This window comes from Phaethon aethereus, assembly GCF_964289735.1.
Source record: "Phaethon aethereus genome assembly, chromosome: 17".
NCBI lineage: Eukaryota > Metazoa > Chordata > Aves > Phaethontiformes > Phaethontidae > Phaethon > Phaethon aethereus.
Window position 1 is genome coordinate 6,637,391 of NC_138593.1, and position 26,748 is coordinate 6,664,138.

The 26,748-nt window shown below is 36.5% G+C and overlaps 1 protein-coding gene across 1 annotated transcript in view; it reads left to right on the forward strand.

Annotated features, from left to right (window-relative positions):
* Positions 1-229: 229 nt before the first annotated feature.
* The window catches only part of SFSWAP (splicing factor SWAP), a gene marked incomplete at its 5' end in the record, with an annotated part of 50,468 nt that continues 23,949 nt past the window's right edge, over positions 230-26,748 (forward strand). The window contains 13 exons of the mRNA XM_082007559.1: positions 230-489; positions 2,940-3,109; positions 3,639-3,776; positions 6,860-6,945; positions 11,005-11,230; positions 11,799-11,914; positions 12,792-12,927; positions 15,594-15,831; positions 16,160-16,291; positions 16,671-16,764; positions 19,058-19,235; positions 21,787-22,020; positions 23,549-23,750. Of these exons, the coding sequence (XP_081863685.1) occupies positions 230-489; positions 2,940-3,109; positions 3,639-3,776; positions 6,860-6,945; positions 11,005-11,230; positions 11,799-11,914; positions 12,792-12,927; positions 15,594-15,831; positions 16,160-16,291; positions 16,671-16,764; positions 19,058-19,235; positions 21,787-22,020; positions 23,549-23,750 (2,210 nt within the window). The remainder of the gene's footprint in view (positions 490-2,939; positions 3,110-3,638; positions 3,777-6,859; positions 6,946-11,004; positions 11,231-11,798; positions 11,915-12,791; positions 12,928-15,593; positions 15,832-16,159; positions 16,292-16,670; positions 16,765-19,057; positions 19,236-21,786; positions 22,021-23,548; positions 23,751-26,748) is intronic.

Genomic DNA, 26,748 nt, shown 5'->3' on the forward strand with positions numbered 1-26,748 from the left:
CTTCCATTTCGGGCTGCCAAAACACACCGCGAATCTGCCTCCTGCCGGAAGCCAGCCTAGCCTCTGCTCCGCCAGCGGAAGCGGAAGAGTCGCCATTTTGTTTCGGGTGATGGCGACTGTGGTGCTCTGGAGCTGGGGAGTTTAGTGCGGGCCCGGCCTTCTGGGGGACTCGCTTCTCGGACAGTCGTTGTTACTGCGAGTTTCCTCCTCCTCGCTGCATCCCCTGGTGATGTACGGAGGGGTCGGAGGTTCTCGACGGACTGCAGAAGAAGCAGGCCCGCCGCCCCTAATGTTGTTGTCAGGTGGGGGAGCGGTTCCCGGGCCCCCCGGAGGAGGTGGAGGAGGAGGTGGAGGTGGGAATAGCCGTGTGGAGCTGCTGGTGTTCGGCTATGCCTGCAAGCTGTTTCGAGATGATGAGAAGGCTCAGTACCAGGAGCAGGGGCGACACCTTATTCCTTGGATGGGAGACCCCAAGATCATGATCGATAGGTCGGTGTAACACAACTCCCAGACTCTGCTGCGAGATCTCCTGTTATAGCCTCTTTCTGTTCCTCCCCTTATGCTGTGGGCAGGTGAGGGCGGGGGATGAACAAAGGGCTCACTCTGGCAGACGTGTGGGGATCTTCACTGGCAGAGGTGGAGGGCAGCTCCTCCTGGTAGAGTGCTTCGAGTGCTGTTCCGTAACGCTGCAGGGCCGCCCCCGCGGCAGCGGGAGCTTGGGGTTCCCCGCTCTGGCAGCGTTGGGAGGTTCCCCTCCTGCTGACAGCGTGCGTTGGGTCTTTCTGTTCCACTCGTTAGGGTAGAGTTGACAGGGTGGAGTGGAGAGCGGGAATGATCTGTTCCTTTTCAGTGCAAACCACAAACATCATCTTTTCTCATGTGGAAGCCAAGGGAGCCTTACTACATAGGAATACTTATTAGGCACTTCATATGTTTTCTAAGCGAGAAGGGTGCAGTGTGGGGAGCGGAAGGATATTTATCCACCTTAGGGGAAATGGGGTTTTCTTGTTTCTCCTACGTAATCTGGCTGCAGACTTTTGATAGGATACCCCAGAAGCAATTCTTGGCCTAGTTACTTTTTCTTTGTGCCATGATTCATTGTATTAGGCAGAATGGCTTTGATTTTGGGTGCTTACTTTTCAAGTTTTATGTCAGGGCTTGGCTCTTTTTGGTTGCTTTGCAGTAGGTACAGGTTCATGGCCAGAGAGAGTAATAGAATCTGCTTTGACGTTTCTTCTGGTCTCTAAGTTGTTTCAGCAATGCAGAGTGGAATTTAGAAATAAATTAATTCAGAATTAATTTTCTGAATATTTTCCTAGAGAGAAGGAAAATAGGAGGTCAGGTTGGGTATATTTGAGTGGAGTACTGAAAGTACAATTTAAGAGTTGTGGCTGACCCTGAAAACCTCAGTGTGAAAGATGGAAGGATTTTGGTTTGAAAAGGATCACATGACATACTATAGATATTTGTTCCCTCAATTTCATCATTACTTTGGTGCTATACATAATTTTTCTTGTTTTAACAACTGTATTTGGCTTGGAAAAATATTAGTAAGGGAAGGTCTTTTAATTTCCTTCCATAAGACTAGAGAAAAAAAAATGCCCTTGCACTATTTTGGGGTTTCTGCCATGAATTATTTTTATGATTGAAATTAATTGGAATAAACATGAAGACATGAAAAAACAACCATAAGTGTTTGTAGTTACATTAATTTCTTTCTTACATGAGAATAGAAGTGTTATGATGCACACTTCTAATCCAGATCACTTTTGTAACAGATTTCATTAGTGGGTAGAGGCCGTTTTGTGGTCCTGTGCAACAGTAACCCAATTTACAGGCGTTACAGAAATTGTTGGGAGCAAAAACTAAGTATGTGCATGTATGTACTGGAAAGTATGAATAACATACATTTGTAAGTTAAGGTAGCTTGCAATGACTAATCTTATAAACTCCTTTGGAAGCTTAGATTCTTTTTATCTCCAGCAGCAGGAAGTCTTCATTTTCACCATTTTGAGAAAAGCACATTGCTATGAGAAGACATGGGTTGAAGTTTACCTGTGGACAGAGCTTGATTAACCAGACCTACGTGTTTGATTAACTTTTTGCTATAAGAATATTTACTTTCTTTGTTTTTGGTCTAGCAAGTTGGCACAAGTCAAGAGTTGTGTGTGGGAAGACACCTCAGCGGAGTCGAGTTTACTGTCACTTTACTTTTCAATCAGTTTCTCTTACTGATTCATAAACATTATCCCAATGCAGTGCTTTTCCTGCAAATAAAACTATTTCTGCTTAGTAGAAAGGAACTGTACGTCATTGATCTTTGCCGTTTTTACGGTGAACCTCCTTAAATTGCATGTATATGTTACTGTTCCTATGTATGTGTGTCTCTCTATCACATAACCCAGAACTTATTTCCTCAGCCAAATGGCTAGGGGCCGAGCCTAGCCATGATTTTACCTCCAATGGACGCAAGTTTCTATGGTGAAGATATCTCCTGAGAGTTCGGGACTAGCAGAAAGAAGCGAGGAAATTTCGACCGTTTGGTTCTTACGGATAGGTATTTATGTATTCGGGTTTGTGTGAATGTAAGCTATTTGACTTTCCAGAAAAACGTATTTTGCAAGTGACATTGATTGGTTGGTTGAAGCACGTACGGTAAGAGCAGTTACGGAAATGGATCCCACTTAAACTATTAAAGGATACCTTTGCCTTTAATTGTAATAATTTGTTAGTTTCTTTGAGAGGAATTTAGACTATTAAACAAATTTTCGATAGTTGGTGACAAATCATTATCAAAATTAAACGTAACTTGTAAAAGGAAATATGCTTTAACGTATAAGTATTTTTTTTTTTTTTCATTTTTAATGGGTAAGTATTTAAGTAGTCGCATAAACCCAAGCCCTAAGTTTTTTGCATTGACCAGCTGTTTCATCTTGCAGGTACGATGGGCGTGGTCACCTACATGACCTTTCTGAATATGATGCTGAATATTCCACGTGGAACAGAGATTATCAATTGTCTGAAGAGGAAGCTAGAATAGAAGCCCTCTGTGATGAAGAGAGGTATTTAGCCTTGCATACGGACTTGCTTGAGGAGGAGGCGAGGCAAGGTATTGCTCAAGGAAACTTCCTGAGTTTAGCACATGTTTAAATAAATAATTATGAAATTAAATTTACTCCTAATTTTATACTCTCTTTTTCTGATGTTATCTTGACAGTACCCAGTGGATTCGAAAAACGGGAGTCTTTGCGTATGTGAGAGGACCTCAGGATAGTTTAAATATAGATCCACACAGAAATTTCCCAGATTCTGAGGGCAGACTGGGATTTGAGACCCCCCAAAAAACCCCAAATAAACACATTCTTCTTCATTTTTAGTCTTGTATAAATTAAATTCTATGCTCTTGTATGCATAATTACATTAGAATGTTTTAACCCACAGCCTTTATCTCTTCAGGAAGAAATAAATGGTCAGCATATGTAAATGCTGTGTTTTTCTATTCAGTTTTTAATGAAAGCTAAAATGATAGATGAAAACTTCTCATTTAAAAACTAAAGTAAGAAATATTACTACTTTTTATTTTAAGAAAATAGCTTTTAAATATGTTCTAATGAATGGTAATTGCATTTTGGTTCAAGAGGAGGAATATAAAAGACTGAGTGAAGCTTTGGCAGAGGATGGTACCTATAATGCAGTGGGATTCCGCTATGGTAGTGATTATTATGACCCTTCAGAACCCACTGAGGAGGAGGAGCATCAGCCTGCAAAACAAAGAGGTAAGGGGTAAAAATAGCCAGGGTTAATTGGGAGGAAGAACGTAACACCTCTGTGTCTCTCACTTGCAGTTGAAGGTTGAAAATGTGTGTTTCTTTAAAATGCAAGTAAAAAAATCTCAAAGCATTTCAGCAAAGTCTTATGGAACTCTGAATTTTTGCAAACTTCGCTCTTAATGTGCTTAAGAATTTTACTGCTACAGCACAGTCAATACTACAGTAGTCAGGATAGGAAATTTAGTTCTGCTATCTTGCAGATTCTTATTCGGAAAAAAAATAGTAATTCATGGCATGGCGCTCTGTTAACGCTAAGTTTCTTGGTCAAGAAGGAGAAGATCATTACAAACATAGACGGAATAGTAATTAATGACAATACGTATTTTTTTTTAAGTTTAGATTTTGTCATGTGTATTATAAATGAGTCTGTCTTCAATGTAGTGTGCCCCTCACTGTGATCTTAAAAATGCAGAATTCAGATCCTCGTGTTCCCATCTTTAATTATGATAATTTAACATTTTTAACACGAAGTCATAAGGAAGCTTTCAAGTGTTATTGAACCATGTCTTAGTAAAGTTAGGATTGTTTAATTAACAACTGGGTTGTCTAACTACATATTGGTCGGTTACCATGGTATGAGAGGAGCTTTTTTTAGCAAGGTGTGTGCTACAATGCAGGACTATTTTAGGTGCTAAAGCTTATTTAGTGTTTTTTGCTGCTGTGTGTGAGAGGTGGTGTCAGGGCAGTGTCTCCATGCCACTTGCATTCTACCAGGAGTTTCTCCTGTACCCTTCAGTACGGATGCTGAGTTGCGTTTATTTAATTTGTTTTATTCCCATTTGTCTGGAAAATTTGGAACCAAATAGTTTCCAAGTTTTCTTTATGTACGGTTTTTGAGTGTTTCTTGCCATAGGGATGTTTTTCACGTTGTGGGTGTCTGTGTATATATAGGGATATATATAGATAGAAAAATTGGAGGTGATAGGGAAGAACATGTTTCTAGTTTGGCTCCCCCATCTTTCTTTACTGTGTAGAGGTTAAAAAGGTGGACACCATCTCTCTATTGGTCACTAAAAAGGGAATCTGCTGAACCTTACAGGATGTCTGTATTGTAGGACACAAAACTGTGTGAAAATGTGCTGTAATGTTACGGAATCTACCTTTGATCAAGTGTATAAGGAATAAATAAAAATTTCAGTTTCATTTGGTAAAAGAGCTATCGTGAGTTCGAGTTGCGTCTGGGTTGCTTCACATTATTTTTCTTTCCTAGAATGATGAGATACCTGGAATAATGTGTTTCAGTCTTAATGCAGTCATATTTTTAGAACTAATGCTAAAATGTGACGACCTAGTCATTGGCAAAGAGAGATGTAACTACCCAATCTTCCAACAAGTTAATATTTAGTTATTTAATATTTGATGCAGCATGGAAGTGTCATGCTAAGCTATTACAAACTCTTGCGGTGTGATGTGAGAATTCTCAGTGCTGCTGCTGAGAAGTGGAGATCCTCATAGCAGTCACTGGAACATTGTCTCAGTTGTGAGCTTTCTTACCAAACCATCTTCTAGAAAATTTTCAGTAATGCTGGATAGCACAGGGGCATTTTCTAGTAACACTTTGATAGCATTTGGGGGAAAAGTACTTGGGGCAAAAGTGAGAGGGAAACATCGGTATTATGTTTTACTGTAGTTGAGCTGTACAATCTACTAAAAGATTGCTATATCCTAACAATTTCCAATAATGCAGGACTATAAATTTGTAACATTCATTTCTGATAAATCACAGTAGAGTAAAATCCAGTATTGGAAGATGCAGATAACAGTAATGTGAATTACAGGCCATAGTTCTGTGAACACTTCAAGTGTTAGCTGGAGCTGCAGCCAAAAGAAACAGTCCTATTCTGCTGCTTCTGCTGCTGCTTCCTCCTTTCTTTGATGCTAAAATTTCTGTGTGCCTTTGTGGAGTTAAACTATTTGAGTTCATTTTTTAAAAAAAACAACCTACCAGACAGCAACAAAAAAATTAACTTTCTTGCATGGGTATAAGCTTGTCTATAGTAATGGCTACGACATCTCATGCATGATTAGAGTGTTGTGCTGTCTTGTGTCCATAGTTCCCATAGTCAGGTTTCCATGCAGCTTGTGCTATCTAATTTGTTAGGGTAGAACTGGACTACATTTTCTCTTAGAGATAGCAGAATAGATAACACTAAAAGTTACTTTAAAAAGTAAACTTTCCAGTTCAATTATTATAAAAATTTATAAAGCAAGAGATTTTCAGAGGAACATTTCTGGTGTACCAAGTAACACAATGTAATACAAATTGGCCTTTTTAAAAGAATAACTACTTTAGATGAGTAGTTCATGTGATAAATCTGTTAAATATTTGGATATGTTAAACTTGATGTAAAAGGAACTGCACCAACTTTAGACTGAACTTACAGATGAATGGCAACATTTATTTTAATCTATTATTAAGGCAACTACTGGTTTATCTCTGTAGGTCATGAAAGTGGATTTTAGCCTCCCTGTTGCATTCCTGTACAACTTTCATTAGGGTTAGGAAGCTGATGAAAGTACTTAGGCTTGTTTGCATAGGCTGAAATGGTTGATTAACAGGGAAGTGAGTTCACATAGACCAGATGTATGGGTCTTAACAGCGTTAGAGATACTGGATATCTGTAATACTGTAATAATCGTTAGGAAAGGATTCACCCAGTGCATGGAAAATGGTTCTCCTTAATTTTGTATGGGTTTTCTTGTAAAAACAAAAAGTAATATTAATGAAAATGGATGTTTTCTATTTGATTCGACACTTTTTTGTCTCCAGCACTGTAATCAGGGCTAAGGTTTATAGGGTTTCCTAATACCTCTATTAAGATTTAGTTTATTTAAGATTGTATAAACTACACAGAACACCAGGGAGAGGAACCGTATTTAAATGTCTTCAGTGCAAATGGTGGTTATAGTTTCATTTGATAAATACCTTGATTGAACATCCTTTTAGATATAATTTAATAATTTTTTTTAACATTTGGGTACTTTGACATGTTTTGTCCTATAGTATTTTATTCTGTCATTTCTTGTAGAAACAGCTCAGACAGAAAATGTAGAAGAAAATGAAGAACCTTTTGTTGCCCCTCCGGGACTGAATGTACCTTCTGATGTGGAACTGGTATGTGTATACATGTAACACAACCTAGATGTCCGTCCATTTTCAAGGAGTTAACGGTCCTTTACTGATTATTTCTTTTTTCCATTAACTTTAGTGTGGTACATTTTAAATTATTATAAAATAGTAGCTTAATTTCAGATATTCTTTCTTGAGTACTTGAGTTCTATCAACTCTCTTGAATCTTCTTTTTCATACTAAAATTATTGCAGTGCTTATGCTAACTGTATATAGAGCCATTTGTGATATTATTTTAAATAATGTGGAAAAAACCCGATTGCTTTTGGAATGGTTACTTACTGAGAAGTCAAGGTTGACATTCCAAATACAAAGCGTTCTTCTGTTCAAGATTTTTCTCCAGATTCTTTTTAATTGTGTCCCAGTCTGAAGGGGTTAGGAAGTGATCAAATACAAAGGCTGTGTTTAAGACTAGCCTATTCAAGGAGAAAAGCAGTATTTCTAGCAGATTCTGAAATAACTTGAAAGCATTAGCATGTAGAAACTCTTTGCTTCATCTGATGTTACCAGAATTTGCTACATAGTAAACTGCAAACTTAATTGCAGCTTGTGTATTTTTCCTGAAGGGAGCTGAACCTGCTTGAGTACAGTTGTAACCATGAGGATTTTCAATTTATTTCAAGTTTCATAAAAGATACTGGGAAGTCAGATAATAGTCTTTCTCCTATACCATGGTCATGGAAGTGATAATTTATATTTGGTCTGCTTTCTCAACTTCATAACCTTGGCCAGTAAAGATTTAAAGCACTCTGTTAGAATAACTAACAGTGACCACAGGGTATTTGTGTAAGAGTGTTCTTCTGCTTCATTAGCTTTTAACTGAAAATTCTTTATTCTGTTGTTTTTTTTATATGAAATAAGAGCTATTTAGCAAATCTAATGTGCAGCTTGTTCTAATATTATTTCCTCTACTTTTCTTTACAATCTTGTAATACGTTTTGTTAGAGAAGTGCCTACAAACCAACTTCTGATTTCAGGGAAGATTTTTTTATACATTATTGCCTTTAAATTATGAGTTATCCTGTAGTCTTAGAATAAGAACGTTGAGTTCTCAGTGAGGAGCTGTTTATTTAGCATTTGAACGCTGTTTTCAAAAAATAACTGCTGGTAAAAGAACGTTTGCTGTTTTAGATAGCTGCCTTGCTGGAATTTTGTTCTGAAACTTGAGATGTATTTTACACGTAAGTTGCAGAATGCAGCATGGGCCTTACTGAAGTAATTTCTCAATCAGCTATTGAACTGTAGTTCAGAAACAGAAAGCAAATGTGGGCGTATTTGGTTTTGTTTTTTTAAATCAAAATGTTTGGTGCTAGACAGAGCTCTGAAAACGATGTATACTTGACCTTGGATTGGGAATTGTGAGGGGTTTTTTTTTTGGTAAGCCTTCATTTGTTGTTGTTCTAGTCGAGTCATTCAGTTTTGCCATTAAATGTATTTATTCTGTATTTTCTAATTTAATTGATGTGAAGGATAGAAGCCTGGTAAATTATTGGTAGAGTTTTACAGGCATGTTTAAAAAATATTTCTCACTCTACCTTGCTCCCATTTTCAAAAAGAAAAGAGAGCGAGAGAGAGAAATACCTCTTAAATTCCATTGCTATTATGTTGATCCACAAGTGATTGGATCCACGTTGCTGATTTGTGAAAACGACTGAGTGGTGTTCTAGGTCTCTCCTCAGTTTATTGCTAATTAACATTTAGAGAAAAAGACATGGCAGTCGTTGATGGTCATGGCAGGGGGAGGACATTTGTAAACTTTGGATCATTTTGAGGAGGAAACTGTAGTGCTTGGAAATAAGATAAAATTTGAGAGTGAGCTAACTTGGAGACTTTGTTCACAATCTGCAAGGTATAGTTCAATAAAGACTGATATAAAATAGTTCCTGTAATACAGAGCAATCCAAAGTACAAATGTTAAATGAAGACTAAGTAGTTAGGCAACACTACTGCAAAAAGATCCAGAGACTGTAGTGAGCTGTTGAATGTTCAGCATATGGCAACTGCAACTGCTGCAGTGATGTCATTCTGAAACTTAACATGGAAGAGTTGTGTTGAGGATGCAGGAGGTCTTCCACTGTTTAAAACTGTTGATATCATAGGGTTATGGGCAAAGAGGACCATTCGTAACCATTGCATTTTAAGAAGTGCATGGATGCTATGGAAGTGGGCTGTAAGAGTAAATTACCAGTTAAACTTAGGAGGGGAGGTTGAAAATTGCTTTGTTTCCTCCAGATGAGAATACCGAGAGGCAACATAAGAATTAAAATTATATTCTAGGCTTACTGAAGATTGGAGGATAGTTGTTTAACTTGCAGTAAAGGAGACTCACTTATGAAAAACTTTTAATTACAATACTAATTAAAAATTGGAACAGAATATCTGACTAGACGATAGCACTTATTTCATTGTAGTATTTTTCAGAAGGGTTTTTTCTCTGCTCTGGCAAGTACTCTCTTACTTTCAGAAGTTTTAACAGTTCTCAGTTTAAATATTTAGTGTTTTTATTAAATGTAATAGCAAACTAGAATATGTCTATATCTGCATTTCTGTTTGCCATTTAATGTTTTTCACTTTGTAAAGTTACTAAAGTTTTGTAGATCAGTGGTGTTAGTAATCTTAGAAGTCAATTAAAAGCATATTAATATTCATAGTGCCTGTTTTCCAGAGGTTATAGTGGTAACAGTTTCAAATTCAAGAACACATAGTAATTTCAGATACAATCTTTTTTGAGCTTCCTTGCTGATTTGCAGCTGTGTTTATGAATCTCTCAGCCTTAAGTGTATTTTGTATTTCTGCATAAGAACTGCAGAAATAGAGAAACTTCATGTGTGATTAAATAATGAAACTGGCAATGCACAAAATGTTAGCAGTTTCTTGAGAACTTCATTGCCTCTAATTAAAATAATCTCTGGTAGTGTTTTAGAGGGACAAGTAAAACTTGAAACAACTAATTATTTTCTATATTGAACATGCTGTTGTAGTAAAGGATCCAATCAGCTGAAAATAATTCCTAAAAATGTGCTGTGTGATCACATTCAGGCTTTTTTCTCTAAATAGAGCACCACTGTCTCATGTGCTTCCAGTCTTCTGAAGAACATTTTCTGAGGTTTGCAACATACTTCTGTATCCAGATCAATAAAAATGCAAAGCTAAAACAAATCATTAATGTGACACTTCAGTCTTTATAGGCACACAGAGTATGTGTTTCTACAGTTTATTGAGCACAAGACAAAACAGAGCTATCAGAGTATGAAATCAAAGACAGTGAATGGTGAAGTTCATGCATTCTTGAACTATATTCTTGTTCTTTACAATTCTTGGGTTTGATACAGCAGTGCTCCTTAGATGGGATTTCAGGAGTAGAAATGCGTGGATGCTGCTTAACTTCATTAATTTACTTTTTTCTTTTATTGGTAAAGTGTTCAGTGACTCTTTATGGGTATGTGACAGCACATAAGAATTGTAATTCTTTTGTCGATCTTAAGACGCAACATGTTCCTTCCAAGGAAAAACTTTTCTAGTTCGGGAACGATGTTGCACATGCAGTGGTAACAGAATAAAGGACAGCCATTGGGAAGAAGACCATATAAGTTGAGTCTTCAGAGCACCTTGAGGTATTGTAGGGTAGGACCACTTTAAGTTGGCACTGCTGTGTCAAGAAACACGTCTGTCTTCTGTCTTGTGCCAGCAGAAGTGTCTATATGGCTATGTAATGTACCTGGCTTAAAAGAATTTTTTTGCTACATCGAAGTCAACCAGGATTTGTTCCTGTCTTCAGTTTGGTGTGCAGTGGCAAAAATAGTTGTTCTGATGGGAGGAGAGGATCTTGCAAAACGAAATGAATGGGCAGCTAGGGAAGACTGGGACTGTTTTTTTTAGCACTGATATGCTTTCACTAGCTGAAAGTGATTACAAAGCTGAGTTGCTAGGGAAAGCTGAAAAGAGGGGCAGGGAACTACTGCTCTTTCTAATTCCCTCTGGAGTTCTAACACACTTTACAAGCTGCTTCTGAAAATACAAATATATGTTATTTTACTCCCACAGCCACCAACAGCAAAAATGCATGCGATTATAGAACGAACTGCAAACTTTGTCTGCAAGCAGGGAGCACAGTTTGAGATTATGCTAAAAGCCAAGCAAGCACGCAACTCCCAGTTTGACTTCTTGCGATTTGATCACTACCTCAATCCCTACTACAAATTCATTCAGAAGGCTATGAAAGAGGGACGATATGCTGCTCCTTCTGAAAATAAAGCCGACGAGAAAAAACGTAAGTTGTTGCTTGTCAAATAGGTGGCTTCAGGATGTGAATCTTGAAACATTCACTGGTCTTTTTTGGTTAAACAGGCACATCTTTTTGATGTGTTGCAGTGGCAGTGCTGTTATCCTGCAGCTGAGATTCATGTGATGATTCAAAATTTTGCTTAAATTGGAGGAGATTTTTGAAAGAAAAGATTGTTTTGGGAAACTTTCAGATACAAGACCTGCTATAATCTTGGAGCTTTTAGAAACACTTGTGTAGCTCTAGTCCAACAGGAAGTTGGTCTGTGCACTTGGATTTGTTCCCATCTTCAGTTTGGTGTGCAGTGGCAGAAATGGTTGTTCTGATGGGAGGAGAGGATCTTGCAAAACGAAATGAATGGGCAGCTAGGGAAGACTGGGACTGTTTTAGTTTTATGGATGGCTAGCAGTATATTCTTGGATATATGTTTTTGTGAATGAGTGGATTTATGAAAACGGTAGTTTCTGAAGAGCACATGCTTGTCCTGTACCATCTTTCTCTCCCAATACAAATCCATAGCAAACCCAAATAAAATTTAGACATTGCTTTTATTTAGACTCGAGAGTCAAATCTGAGGAAGAAGACGATGATGACGATGATGATGATGGAAATTATCTGCATCCAAGTCTCTTTGCATCTAAAAAATGCAGTAGGCTTGAAGAGCTCATGAAGGTACTTGACCCTATTAAAATTACTTTCTATCTTGTAAAACATCTGATTCATAGGCACAAAAATTCCAATATGCAGGAATTAAGATCTTTTGTTAAGAGTTTGGTTTTTTTTTCCCCCAGACTGTGTTTTAGTAATTTAAGTCTGTTTTGGTAAACTTTCAAGTTACCTTTTCTCTGGTACATAAATTGTTGTTTTTCGATTTGTAAGGAATTATATTTCTTTTTTTGATGCCATCTGGTATTGAGGGCATCACTCAAGGATTTATCCCATGGAACCTGTATTGAAGCTGAAAAGATTAAGATATTTAATGCCTTCTGTATATAAATTGAGAGAGAATGTTTTCTTTTTAGATTTTAGTAGATAAAATGTTGACGTGAAGTAATAGTTTCAGCAAATACTATTTCAGCAGAATGTACTAATTAAATGTAAATTTTGCTCTGTGTGTTATTTATTTTCATTTGCTGAGTTTGATCAGTGATGGAATAGTGGGAATGACAGATGGTTGTACACATTTGAGGCTTTCAGAGGAATGGCAGTGGTGCTGTCTGGTATTTACACAGGTTCTGTGTCTTATCCCACCTTGGCAATAAAAGAGTGAGAATAATACCCGCTTTTTTCTCTCCCCCCGCCCCCCCCCCCCATGGATTTCTGTTCACATAAAATTCAAGTATTTTTTGTTTTGTTTTCCACTAATTTTCAAAAAAGAAGTTGATTCTGATGTGAGAGCTACAAAAACAGTAACTTCAGTGTTTGGACAATATTATTGATGTCTATTAACTTAGATAAATTTGCTTTCCAAATTCGGTTGTTGCTATTATGCTTTAAGTATGTGTTTCAAATTTTAATCTTTTTTTTTCTATTCTTAAAATTTTTTCAGCCTTTGAAGGTAGTAGACCCTGATCATCCACTTGCAGCACTGGTGCGCAAAGCGCAATCAGATAATAACTCATCTACACCACAGTCAACAGATGGAGCAGCTGTACAGACGTCACAAACAGAATATTCTTCTGATTGTAAGTGCATTGTGATCAAGCAGCTGGTGGTGTGTCTTGATGAATTGTATGTGGATGCTGGTGGGAAGAAAATTAGTTAGCTTCATACTTGATCATTTGTAACTGATATTTATTCTTTTTCAATCTCGTGAATCTTTGAAGGTGCATTCTTCCACTGAGTATCTGTCGAATTGTTAGCTGCTTAGGAAAAACAGAAATGGGGTGGAGGGTGTGGGCAGGCAGGAGGCCAAGTCTCCAGTCTGTGAGTATGGTTAGCACAATACCCTTAATGTTTTTTGATACCTTCCATCAGTTTCTATTAATGAAGCCTAATGAATGCTTTCACTGTCCTACAAAGTAATTAATGAGGTTCCCATTGAAAAAGGCTTACTATGTTAAGCAAAATGCAGATGGTAAATCTACTTTGCACAGTTTTACTGCAGTGTCTAACACTAAGAAAAATCTGCTAAGTTAAAACCATGTAAACTGAAGGATCCCAGTGAAGTGATAAAACCATGTTTTATTATAATATTCTGTTCTAAGGTTGGAATTAGTTTTATGGTAAATAAGTTATTATACAGTCAATTGCTATAATTTTTCATTATTTTACCTTTTATTCTGTGCACTGTTGCAACATTGTATGTAGAAAATAAAATTCAGGAATATGTAAGATTCAAAGTTAAAAATTTATCTTTTTAGATCATGTTTCTCGTTACAATGTCTGAGAGGGAGTACTAACTTTTAAGTTCCATGGCTACAGAGGGCATTCTTTAATAAAGGAGTAGATACTCTATTTTATTTTTTTCTCAGAAGAACAACAAAAGCAATGATATATTTAAATTATGTGCTCAACTGCTTTTTTCCATGCCTGATATTAAAATACCAAGACTTCATCCTATGTCCAGATTATTATTAAAACTTTAATCTTAGATTTTTCTTGAACCATTTCAGATAAATGTCAATGCTGTCCACTTTTAAGAATCAACTTTGCTATGAGATTTTTAGTAACATTATCTTAACTTCTCTGGATGTGTCTGGTTTCCATTATCTTTGAAGCTGCTTAATGCAGGCCTTGTGTAAAGCTCCTGCAAATTTTGTAAATTCTGATACTCAAAAACATGAAGTCAAACTTAATTGGGTTTATGTGCTTCTAATTCTTTCCAGATTTCAGAATTCTGAAAATTCTTGATTCCTTAAATATAGAATTGAAACTTACCCTTTCCTTTGTGGAATTCACCATTTGATACTACTGAGATATAAGAAAATTTATATTGCAGCCTTCACTACAGTAGGGTTTCATGGTATTACAAATCTGTGGGTAATGAGTAGTGTTACTTCGTGGTGGTGGTGGTGGTGGAGTTCTTGGTGTTTCAGTAAAGTCGTTGCAAATGAGTATCACCATAATGACCTGAGTTGATTTTGATGCATTATAGGTTCAGAACCCCTCCAAAATATGTTTTCAGAGTGTAATATATGGAGAGAAATATGCATGGAAGTAATTTTTATTTAAAACTGTACTGTAAGAGAATCTTAATAAAACTGACATAAGATTTCTGTGGAAAAATTGAAAATTACTGGTTACTTCAAGAAAGACTAAAATCAGAATAAGTATCTCTGTAGAATAATGCTCGTCAGTTTTCTGATTACTTCATGTCAGGCTTGAATCTGAACGTAGCTGATAGGAACAGGGACATTACAGTTTAGTAGCAATACAAGTTAAATTTGCAACTCTCCCTGCCTTTAAAACTTCATTCTGCTCTCCTTGTAGATAACATTCTTTGAAGAAAGTAAATATTACCACACATACGGCAATGTTTATGTTTATGAATGTTTATGAAACTTCTAAGAGGATAATTCATTATGGTTTAATGCATTGATTAAACTTTGCATCCAGAAATGTAAACTCATACTGTATATCCTTTGAAATATTTTACCTGAGTACTTTCTGTTTATATGTCGTTCTGCAGAAAATCTTTAGATTTACAAGAAGTAACTGCCATTTAAAAGTGTTAGGCTAATAAAAGCATTATAAAATATTTTCCTTAAAGAAAGAAGGCCATAAGCCTTTGCACTATCAAGAAATAAATATTTAGAATCGGAGAAGCCTCTAGTGCAGAAAACTTGCTCAAATTGGCTGTTCATTGTATTGGTGTTAAATTGCAAAACCTGTCTACTTTTTGAGGTTTCAGAAAGTAGATGCGTGTCGATATATAACGATATAGTGGTTTAATATATCTAGTGATATTGGTGGTTTAATTTCTCAATGTTAGCTTTGAATATATGTGCACGTTTCTTTCTTAATGCATACATGGTTTTAACTGAGTTAAACTGCCAGAGGTGAATTAGATTAGGAAGAATGATTTTATATTACGTCATTTTTTAATAGGCCTTCTCTGGTTCATTTCTTTATTCATACCTATTCATACCATTTAGCTTCCAGCTGACCTTTAGTATGCTCTGATTCTGTCCTTTAATCTACACATTTCTTATTCATCGTGTGTTAATATGAGCATTAGTTTTTTTCTTTGGTGTGTTTTGTTTTGTTTTGTTTTTACCCAAGACATTAGATACCATTTCTCATTTGTGTGACTCTGAATTCTCAGTGTTTGTACTGATGCAATAATGTGTTTTTTATTGGGTATTTTTCTTCTAATTAGAACATTGTTCTTAAATGTGTCTTTTTATAGCAACTGTGGCAGCCATGTATTATAGTTACTATATGCTACCTGATGGAACTTACTGCCTCGCGCCTCCACCTCCAGGAATAGATGTTGCCACCTACTACAATGCGTTGCCTGCAGGGGTGACTGTATCAAGCACTACAGGGGTAGCAACAGTACCTCCACCCCCTGGTACTACACCTCCACCTCCCCCAGACACAACCGATAGCAGCAGCGCGTTGACTTCTACCACAACATCTACAAGGTACCACATGCAGATTTGGTTGCTGGTTGGAGGGGTCTCTTTCTTGCACTTCAGTATGAAGTATTTAGTAAGGGTTCTGTTATTGCTGACTTCTCAGTAATATTCGCCAGTGTTTATAGCTTTGATTACCTCCACTTTCGTCTTTGATGTTGTATGTGGTTATTGTTACTCAGCTACTATGAATTTTTTGCATGATGGAAAATCAAGTTATTTTAACTGCATATAAACCCAGAGAGCAAACCCCTATGCAATGTTTTTCTTGTTAAAACAAGAGTCTGAAAGATATTTATGTTCTGTTTATAAAAACATGTACTTTTGATTTTTTCAGCACAATTGCTCCAGTGGTTGCCATTATACCTCCACCCCCAGATATTCAACCTGTTATTGATAAGCTAGCTGAATATGTTGCGAGGAATGGCATAAAATTTGAAACCAGTGTTCGTGCCAAGAATGATCTCAGGTAAGAGAAAACATTATTTTAACTTCTATTTTAAAAGTTTAAAAAATATATTTTAAAATATATTACCAGGACATATGGGTCTCAAGAAGAGAAGTACCATATTTTTTTAAACCTATTTTTATTTTTTAAATTGAAATTCAGAGATCTACTTAAAGGTAATTCCAATGCATTGTTGCCCAAATCCTCAAAACAACCAACCTAACAAAAACATCTCTAGAAAGCTTGGTCTGAACGTGTATCCTCTGGAAGTTTAGCCATAAGTTATAGTGCTTCCAAACATAAATAGTGTTCCATTTTCTAGAGGAAATTAGATGGCAAAGGATTGTTGGCATTTACTATGTTCATGTGCATTTTCACATATTCAGTTCTCTTTTAACAGATTTGAGTTTCTGCAACCATGGCACCAGTATAATGCTTATTATGAATTTAAAAAACAGTTCTTCCTTCAAAAAGAGAGCAGTGACAACTGTCAGGTACATATGTGTTTGTATATACATATATTAAAAATGCAATGTAAGTGAGGAAAGGACTCGGGTTACCATGACACATTTTATAAATGGAACACTGAATTACAGAGAAGTTGTTCAGCAAAGGATGTGAATGCTTTTTTGTTGCTGGGCGCTTTTTAATTTTGTATAGCATTTAAATAAGGATACGTGAGGTGGTATGATATTTAGTTTTTGCTTTTTATTATAAGTAGCCACTCAGTGTGGTTGTAATGTAAAATGGCAACCTGAAAATCTTTCGGTTTTCTATACAAGGGAATATACACTTTGTGGAGGTTTACAGCTTTGTAGGTTTGGGATTAGTGTTCTGTTGTCAGGAAGGTTAGGTATAGCTTTTTAATAACCGTACCTTCTCGTATACCTCATGTTTCTTTGTAGAACAGCGCAGTAGCTAGACTACTTTTCTGACATGCTTTTTTCTGAGGGAGGTTTTGTAAAAGAGTCCTGTCATGATTGACTAAAACGATATTGGAGCTTCAAAATCTCACATCAGTTTCCTACTTGCTTTGCTTCTTCTAGTCTGTGTTATTAGAAGATGATACCCAGACTTGGCATCCTTGTTTTTAACTATTCTCATGTTAGTTAATCTCATTAGATTGTTCTCTTACTGAAAAGAAAATTGCAAATAGTATCAGAAATACATTATCTGATGTTAACTTTTCATGGGAAAGAGCTATTTTTTTTTTAGGCCCTATGTCATTTGTCATCTCAAGGCTTAGATTGGGGAGCCTTAAACTGAAGAAGGTAGGCCTGTTGGGTAAACTCCTCAAAATTGCTTTGTGGAAAATGAAGAAATTCAATACTAGTTGCTGTTTGAAACGCTTGTGTCTAATATTTTGTTTTAATAGTGAAAAATGTTTTGAAAACACTGTTTTTAAAGATAATGTGTGGTAAATATGATCTTATTCAGTTGATAAATTACATGCAAAATTGTTGTGTACCACAATGCTGACTGTTCTAGAATTTCTTACTTGCAAACCAGTGGGTTGAATTCATAATACTTACATAATTAATAAGGACTTGTTAACATTTATTTTGGGGGAAATTGTATACTAACCAAAGTGTAATAATAAAGGATTCCTTTTCAAATGAGTACAGCTATGAAGCAAGCAGAAACTGGTTTAAGTCCCTTGAGGTCATGTGTAGCAATGCATATTTTCCTACTGCATGGTTTTGTAGATATTGCCATTCTCTTTAATTTTTTAGAATAATGATTTCAATATTATCTTTATGCTTTAGTAATATATATATATAGGCAACTAATGCAATTGATTGCTCTCCTTTTGGCCGTTAAAGTTAATAAGAAATTGTACTACTGGCTCCAGTAAATACCGGGTGAAATCCTTGATTTCCTTATGTTTTTCCCCTTCAAGGATTTTCAGAAATTAGTTCTGTTGGTCAGGGAAAGGCTGCAGGGAGCAAGGAAAGGGTCTCCACAATATCTGGTATTTCAACATTAAGTATACTTAACAGCAGCCAATGGAAAGCAACCAAACTATTTATTGAGAGAGGCTCATTTAAATGTTACATTACTTAATGTCATCTCCTGTCTCACCGTATAAATATTTTTAATGTTCTACAATGCCCATCTTGAGATTTTTATACTGTGAGTTTAGAGGTTGTCTTGAATGATTCAGTCATGTAATAGCAGAACCAGTAATTCTTTACTCTTTTGAAAATCTGAGCACTGTATCAATTTAATGCCACAAAAAACATCGGTAGGCCCAATGTTCTTCAGCAAAATCTTGTAACAAATCAAGCACATTAACCTGTGTTGATCCCTGTAAAACTTTATTTTGTAAAGAAGGTATCATGCAATTGTACACTAGGAAAAAATGTCATAAGCTTTCATTCTGTCACTGTGAATTAAATTTACTGGACTTTGTCCTGGACCCTGGAGATCAAGACCTAAAAGAATATACTTTGCAAAAAAAGTGTATGCTTTTAGGGTCTGATTTTAAAAACATAATTTTTAAAACAGTTGTTGGCAAAAGTGTACTAGCTGAAGAACATTTTCTTTACGGTAAATAACACATTGTAAGTCTGTAGTTTTTGCAGCCTGTGGGTTTATATGAAGCAGTGCGTTATTTAGAAGCAGCAGACTTTTGGTCATGAGTGCTTATTGATGTAAAATTAGTTGTTTGTGATTAGCTGATAATGTGATTTTTGAAATGGCTGGCAAAATTGCAGCTCCACAGACACTGCGTGAATTCTTTCATGAACTATTCAGGTAGTAAGCTTGCACATTTCTTTTGAAAAGGGAGTATCTTCATCTGAAGATGTTCCAGCAGATACTATCAGTGATACACCAAGTGAGACTCAATTTGCAGATGAACATGCACCTGAAGATGCATCTGAGCCAAGTGCTAAGGGAGTTCCAGGAACTAAAAAGGATGTTCCTCCTTCTAAAACTGTCAGTGATGGTAAATTGGTGAAAGGTATGTTAGCATGATTTGTTGGGCATGAAAATATTTGTTAGCATGTACTTCAGGAAAAAAAAAAGGTGGGGGGAGAGGCAAGGGGAAAGTAGGGAAAAGAATTTCATCACGTGGAAAATAGTTTCATAGAAGCGTCAAAAAGGACAGAAATAAGTAATTTGATTGCTTTCATATTTCTTTCTTATCAGACTATTAGGTATTTATGGTCTGACAGAATAATTTTTTTTATTTTAGCTTTGTGCAAAGTTGAAGGCTTCATGCAAAAAAGCTCTGTGCAAAAAATAAATTATTTCGTCTGAATAAAAGCAGTAGTCTTATTTGAAACCATACATATGGAGGAAGTACGCTAGGCTTATTACTCAGTTGCTCAGTCTTCCTGTGTTGGATGTTAGTCATGCTGGAAAAAAAGACCCTTTTCATGTCTAAGTGGAATGTTTTTCCTCTTGCAGTCATAGCAGCAGAGGGACAAAATGGGAGGATCTCTTGGAAGCCAGTCAAAGTCAGCCAACACACTATTAGTGTCCTGAGTTGGAGAAGCAATTATTTGTACCTGGGAACTGATTTCCTAGCCTATCGGGCAAAGATCTCTTAAAATTCCTTCTTTTCAGTAAAAACTAGAAACTTAAATCTTTTAACTAGAACTGAAAGCCACTGAAAAAAACCCAAAAAAATAAAACAGGAAAAACACTTTTGACCTGTGTTCCCATGGATGGGTACTGTCTTCCTGCTAGTTCAGTGGCTTTCTTAATTGCCGATAAGTTTATCTACTCCCTGTGGTCCCTTGGAGTTCTTCTCTCTTCCTGCTCCTCACTGCAACTTCTTTCCTTCCACGGGCTGCAAGCTCCAAGCTCCTTGCCATGGTTTTCTGGCTGGCCATACTCTGCAGTTTCTTCTCGGGGCAGGTTGAGTAGCTTCCCCAGGGAAGGAGCAATATTCCCTGTCTTCAAAGATGGCCTATTAAGAGTATGTAACATACAACAGAAAATTATTGTTATTTCTTCTTACTGTGTTATTAATAAATGGCAAACTGGAACCTGTGCTTTAATAACAATCTGCTCAAATTTAGATGGAATGTAACCAGGGAGTAATTTCATGACAAACCTATTCCTATAAACTTAACTTTCATTTCTTCTAATACGGTGCAAATCCCACTTTCTTGTAACCTAAATACAGTACTTGGCTGCAAGACAAACCTAACCTCCGCACTAGATTTTTCTTCTGCCTCTGAGGGAGTAAAATCCCATTTTAGGATTTGTTTTGTCATACGAAAAAGCTTGAAAATCACCATTATAATATGTATTCTCTTGGAATTCTTGAGTTCTTTATTTCTGAGCCTATTTCCCTACTCCTCAATTACAAGATGCAAAGCTTATATTTTATAAACCTTGCTATATAATTTAATTATTGTGTTTAAATTTCTCTGATTAAAATTTTCTAGGATATATATGCAAAAGGCATTGTGAGAAAGATAAATATTGCAGCAGACCATATGGTAGTAGGTTGCTTTGCTTGAGATGTGTGAGAAATTCCTTATTTCTTATTCCATTCTTTATTCTTAGAAGTTGCATTTTGGATAAATGGTTTAGAGATTAATTCTCTATTTTTTTCAGAAAATGGTTCTCAAAAAACATACCAAGGAAGGTTCTGAGAGTCAAAAGGATTAGTTCAGACTTAAGCATAGCTAATATATAACTATATTTAGTATTTTTTGAAGATCTATTACCTAGCTTGAAATGATCCAGAATTTCCTTTTTATTGTGGTATTCCATGGTTTTTACAGGCATTCTTTTTACTTTCAGCGTGCTTGCATGCGTGTGTTGTGCTGTCTTTTTGTGTTGGAGTAGTAGGGTCTGCTTGAAAGGACTAGTTGACCACCAATCTGGCTACAGGAAGACTAGCTAATACAGTTGGTGAAAAGTACTTAGCTTTTGCGTTTACATCTCCTGTAATGAAGTGCTGTTAACTCTCCAAAGTAATTAATTTTCATATGAATGGAAATAAGTCTTTAGATACTGTTTTGTGAGTATGCCAAATGCTGCTGTTGTGCAAACCATCAATTTAGTGTGAAGGAAACATAAGGGACCATATCATACTGTAGTGTGTCAGATAGGAGCCTGAGCACAGAGCGTTTTCATCTTAAGTCTGTAAGAGTAGATTGTTCATTTGGGAAAAGAAGTAGTAGTGAAACTAAAATTTATTTGGGACAGGATATGAAATTACTTATCTCGTATAAGGAAATGTAATTCCTGAGATGGTTTAGGGTACCATGCCATAGGGTACCATTTCTTTTTCCCTGCTGCTACTGAATATTAGAAAAAGCCTTTGAGAGAGATCTTTACAGGGCAAATGAAGTTTCCAACATTTGGTTAAAAAAAAAGAAGAAAAAAGATTGTGTTGTCCTTTTCCCCAAAATAATAAGCATAAACTGAGGATGATACAAGTTTCTTGTTTTTGTGGTGTAGTCTGCATGAATAATGGATAAAGTCAAGAAATTCAACCTGCTTTCTACTGTGGTCTAATGAAGTGTAAAATCTTACCCATTCATTCACAGCATCATTTGCTCCAATAAGCTTTGCAATCAAGGCCAAAGAAAATGACCTTCTTCCTTTGGAGAAAAACCGTGTTAAATTAGATGATGACAGTGATGAGGAGGAAGAAGAGGGCAAGGAAGGCCAAGAGAATGCTAATAGCACTTCAAACCATACTCCAGCTGTTACCACTCCTTGTACTGTTGCTGAAGAGAAAAAACCTCAACTTACACAGGAGGAATTGGAAGCTAAACAAGGTATCCCATATTACACTGAAAACAAAATGAAAGATTGAGTCCTTCAGGCAAACTACAAAACTGTCATGTGAATAAGTATGGCATTTTAGGTATTTCGAATCTTCACTATGTCAGGAATCAGAATTCTTTTCTTTTCCCACAGTTTTCTGCTCATTGTTAATGAAATCTTTATTGGCTGCTCAGCTAAAATCAAACTTATCACACACTGGAGTTGAGTACTTTGCCCTAATGCATGATCTTTCTGAATTTTATTTTGTTTTTCCATTACAACCTCTGAGTAAAACACTAAACTTGTAGTTTCCAGATTGCGTTAACAGAGCCCAGAAAAAGGCATGTCCATTTCTCATTTTCTTCAGAGAACGATGAAATGCTTCAAGCTCTTTTTCAGTTATATAGCACTCCCATACAGACTAATATCACCTTGTTGATGTTTTGTTACTCATATAATGCCTTGCCATTATTAAGTCTTTGTATGGGTTTTTCCTGTTACTGTGTTTATGGTATGTAAGGACAGAAGGGTTTGCTGTCTGAATTTGAATGAAATGATCTTCTAAAGGGATCAAATTGCCTCCATTCCTCCCCAGGGCTTTTTCACAGCAGAGAGTGTTTAATAAAGTGGAGATGCTGTCAGTGTTTACTAGCTTAAAAACTTAATATTTCTCTTACAACTATAAGTATGCCACAGGAATTTAATTTTTCATTTTCAAAATGGTTTTTTTGCTCCTAAGTAGCAGTTCCTTTGTAAACTTTAGTAGCACAAAGTATGCTATGCTGATACATATCTAAAGGAAATATGAAATATTTTGTATGATAATAAAAATGAAGTGTAAAACATGTTTGGAAAAAGTTGTGTATTGGAAAAACTATGCAATCGAACAAAAAACTCATCGTACATGCACAGAACACAAAAGTGGAAGTGTAAGATGAAAAAGGTTAGACAAAATACCCATTAGGAGCACAGTTAAATAAATTGGCTTATTCTCTTTCTGTAATCACATAACAATAATTGTTGGTTGTAACAATGGTGGAACAGTTTCTGAAAATTTCTGGAGCAGCCCTTTGTGTAAGCATTTTAAGATGTATGTAAATAGGGCTGGAAAATGAAAGGTGAAGATCAGATCTGTGGGAAGAGCAAGGTGGAGAGTTTGCATCACTTTAAGAAGTACAAGAAAAAGCTCCTGTATGTACAGTGCTACATTTTAGGTAGCTTTTGTAAATAGAAAAGGACAAGTACCCTGAATTTTCAGGATTGAATTTCATGTCATTTTCTTTAGGCTTAAAAATTTTTAGCTCACCTGTACTGCTTTTCATCAAGCAAATTACATATCTATGATTTAAGATGCTTGGAATTTCGTAATTTCATGCTGATATATTCTTATATCTTTGAATGGATGTATTAGAAAGGATTGCGAATGGTTAGAGGGGCTGTATGGTTGGTTGTGTTGGGGGTGTGTGTGTTTGTTTCAAGGAAACTTAAGTTCCCCAAGCGTGACTCACTCTAAACTCTACGCTTAATTGTCTGTCTTAGCAAAGCAGAAACTAGAGGATAGATTAGCAGCTGCAGCAAGAGAGAAGCTTGCACAGGCCTCCAAAGAATCAAAAGAAAAGCAGCTGCAAGCGGAGCGCAAAAGGAAAGCTGCACTGTTCTTGCAGACCCTGAAAAACCCTCTGGCAGAGGCAGAAACTGAGAAAATTGAAGAGAATTCCTTCAGTAACGAGGTAAGCAGGAAGTAGATTTCTCTTTACCATAAAGTTAGCAGAAAACTTGCCTGTAGAGCGTGAATCTCGCAGTATGTTATGAAGTTGACTGAAGAGATAGAAGCTTTTCTAAATGAGGAGAAATTTGAATTTTAAACACTGTTAATCTTTTTCAGTTGTCTTACATATGTCTTTCATCTGTCATTAAAGAACTGGTAGAGAAATATGATGCATAATTCAGAGCTCTGTTAGCCAGTTACAGAAAGGAAAATGAACTTGCAAATTTAACTCTACTAGTGGTCTATGAATTAGAATGCTTACCTTTCAGGAGTATTTTGATATCTGTTGTGATGTTTACGTATTTAATGTGTATTTTGATTTCAGAAACGATTCACGGGCAACTGAGCTTACTTTAAGACTTATTTTGCACCTATTATGCTGGATTTTGTTGTTTGATTTTTATTAATTTGACTGGCATGAAGCTGAGAGGCATAGTTAGTGATGGTAGTAATCACAATCTATGTGATTTAAGGTTTCTAGCTGGGACATCCATACGCAAGAAAATAAATATATCGGTGGGAGAAAACTAGGCTATATAATGGTTGCTTTTCATCATCTTTGGTTTAGTTGAGTATTTCATGTAAACTCCTTAAATGCTTAGAATGCTAGGATGTTACTCTCTCTTTCAGGCCCAAGTTTAGTATAGGAGTTATAAAAGACTTTATTTTATTATAAGGATATGATTTTTAAAATAAAGGTAAATTTACAGACAGTGGCATAAAATTCAAACAAATACACATAGGCATGTTATTCACTGGGCATAGTCAATGAAGAGTCAAAACAAACATCTCAGTTAAATAATTGAGGGGGCTAATTATTCTGCTAGCTGTCTTCCAGAGAACTGCGTACTGTCTATGCCTACTTGATCATGAAATGACCTATCTATTGGGTTTGTTCAGCAGAATCTCTTACTTGGAGAGTAGAAGCAAGTGTCTGTAGCAAATCAGTTCTGAGTGTTAGTATTCCTGCACTTCTTTCAAAGACAATTTTTCATAGTTGTGTTAGAAATTCAAACCCTCTGCTTCTTTCTAGAAAACTACTAGGAAATAGTCATGTGTCAGAGACAGACTGCTTTCTGGCCTTCTACCTTGTAATTCCCTTGTCCATTTGCACTCATTTTCATTGTTTGGATAGTCAACCACAATAGGTAATACTAGAGTAACATCAGTTTGAGGGCTTTCAGAAGCTGTTTTAAAGTAGGTCATCATGATATTGCACTCTTAGGCCAAATCTAAGGGTAATCTGGATATTGATGAGGACTTACTATTAGGTTTTAGGAACACAATAAAATTGCTAATAAGTTCCCTTGCTATTTGTCTGTTTGGACTATTGTTTCCGAAGGAAATTAAAAGTTGATTTCTCATAGCCATACATTGGACTACTAGAATTTATCACAAAGAGGAAAAAGAGGATTTACCATACAGAAGAAACTGCTCATCAGTTAGTTTGCGTTATATTCTGCAGCAAACAGAACTATTACTAGTCAGTCTGTTGATGAATAGTTATAATAAAAATATCTTCTTGGGTAGAGCCTCTAGAAGCCAGTCTTATAAGACTTAGAATTTTTGAATGGGCAAGGTTAAAGAGGAATCTTGGGCCAAAAGACCTCAGTAATGAAACTTCAATACAGGTTTTTAGAGTTTGGTTTTATATTTCATTACTGATCAAAGCCACACTTTTGCTTTTTTCCCTACTAGTAATTGGAAAATGCTGTTTAAAATAGCTAAGAAGTAATGTGTTTCACATAAACGCTTTCTGATTTCAATAAAATAACTACAATTTCAAAACTCTAAATGAGGGATTTGAATTTATTATATAGGAAAATCCTTCAAGTATTGATTTGTCCATGCATGATAGCATTGTCCTGAAGCTTTCGCTCCATTTGCAGGTTTTGGCAGCAGAGCTATGTTCTCTATCAGAGAGTCACTTTCCCACTTACATTGTATATTTTGCATTTAAGTTCCGATTTGCTTAACTTCATGAACAGATGAGAATAGGCTATTTTCCTACTTAGTTTCTATCCTTTCTTTTTTTCTTTACGCCTTGTTCCAGCTTTTTCACTGAACTACTGTCTCTTTCTGCTAGTATGGTGCTTGTCCTAGCTTAAGAAGTGTCGTGGGTTAGCCCCAGACGGCAGCTAAGCCCCACACAGCCACTTGCTCACTCCCCCATGGTGGGACAGGGGAGAGAATTGGAAGAGTAGAAGTGAGAAAACTCATGGTTTGAGATAAGTAAGGACAGTTTAATAGGTAAAGCAAAAGCCACGCACACAAGCTGAGCAAAACAAGGAGTTCATTCACCACTCCCCATGGGCATGCAAGTGTTCAGCCATCTCCAGGGAAGCAGGGCTCCATCACGCGTGATGGTTTCTTGGGAAGACAGATGTCATCACTCCAAACGTCCTTCCACCTCTTCCTCCTTCTTTGCCCCAGCTTTATATACCAAGCATGATGTCATATGGTATGGAATGTCTCTTTGGCCAGCCTGGGCCAGCTGTCCTGGCTATGTCCCCTCCCAGCTTCCCATGTCCCCCAGCCTTCTTGCTAGCAGGCCAGCACGAGAAGCTGGACTGTCCTTGACTACTTGGCAACAACTCAAAACATCAGCACATTATCAACGTTTTCTCATCCCAAATCCAAAACATAGCCTCACACTAGCTTCTGTGAAGAAAATTAATTCCAGCCCAGCTGAAACCAGGACAGAAGTGATAATTTTACTTCCAGGAGTGTCAAACGCATTTTCATTCAGCCTAAGTATCACTTTAATGTAAGCACATGCCAATGCAGTGTGATCTGATGCATGCTTCCTAAAAGGCAGGGGAGTTTGTGTTCCCAGCACCTGTATGGACACCTCCAACAAGTCCAGACGATCTCTTTCCTTAATGGAAGAAAAACAGTCAAAATTCATTTTCAACAGTCACCTTAGACTGATGTGTTCACCGCAATAGCTGTAAACAGCTGTGGGGAAAAA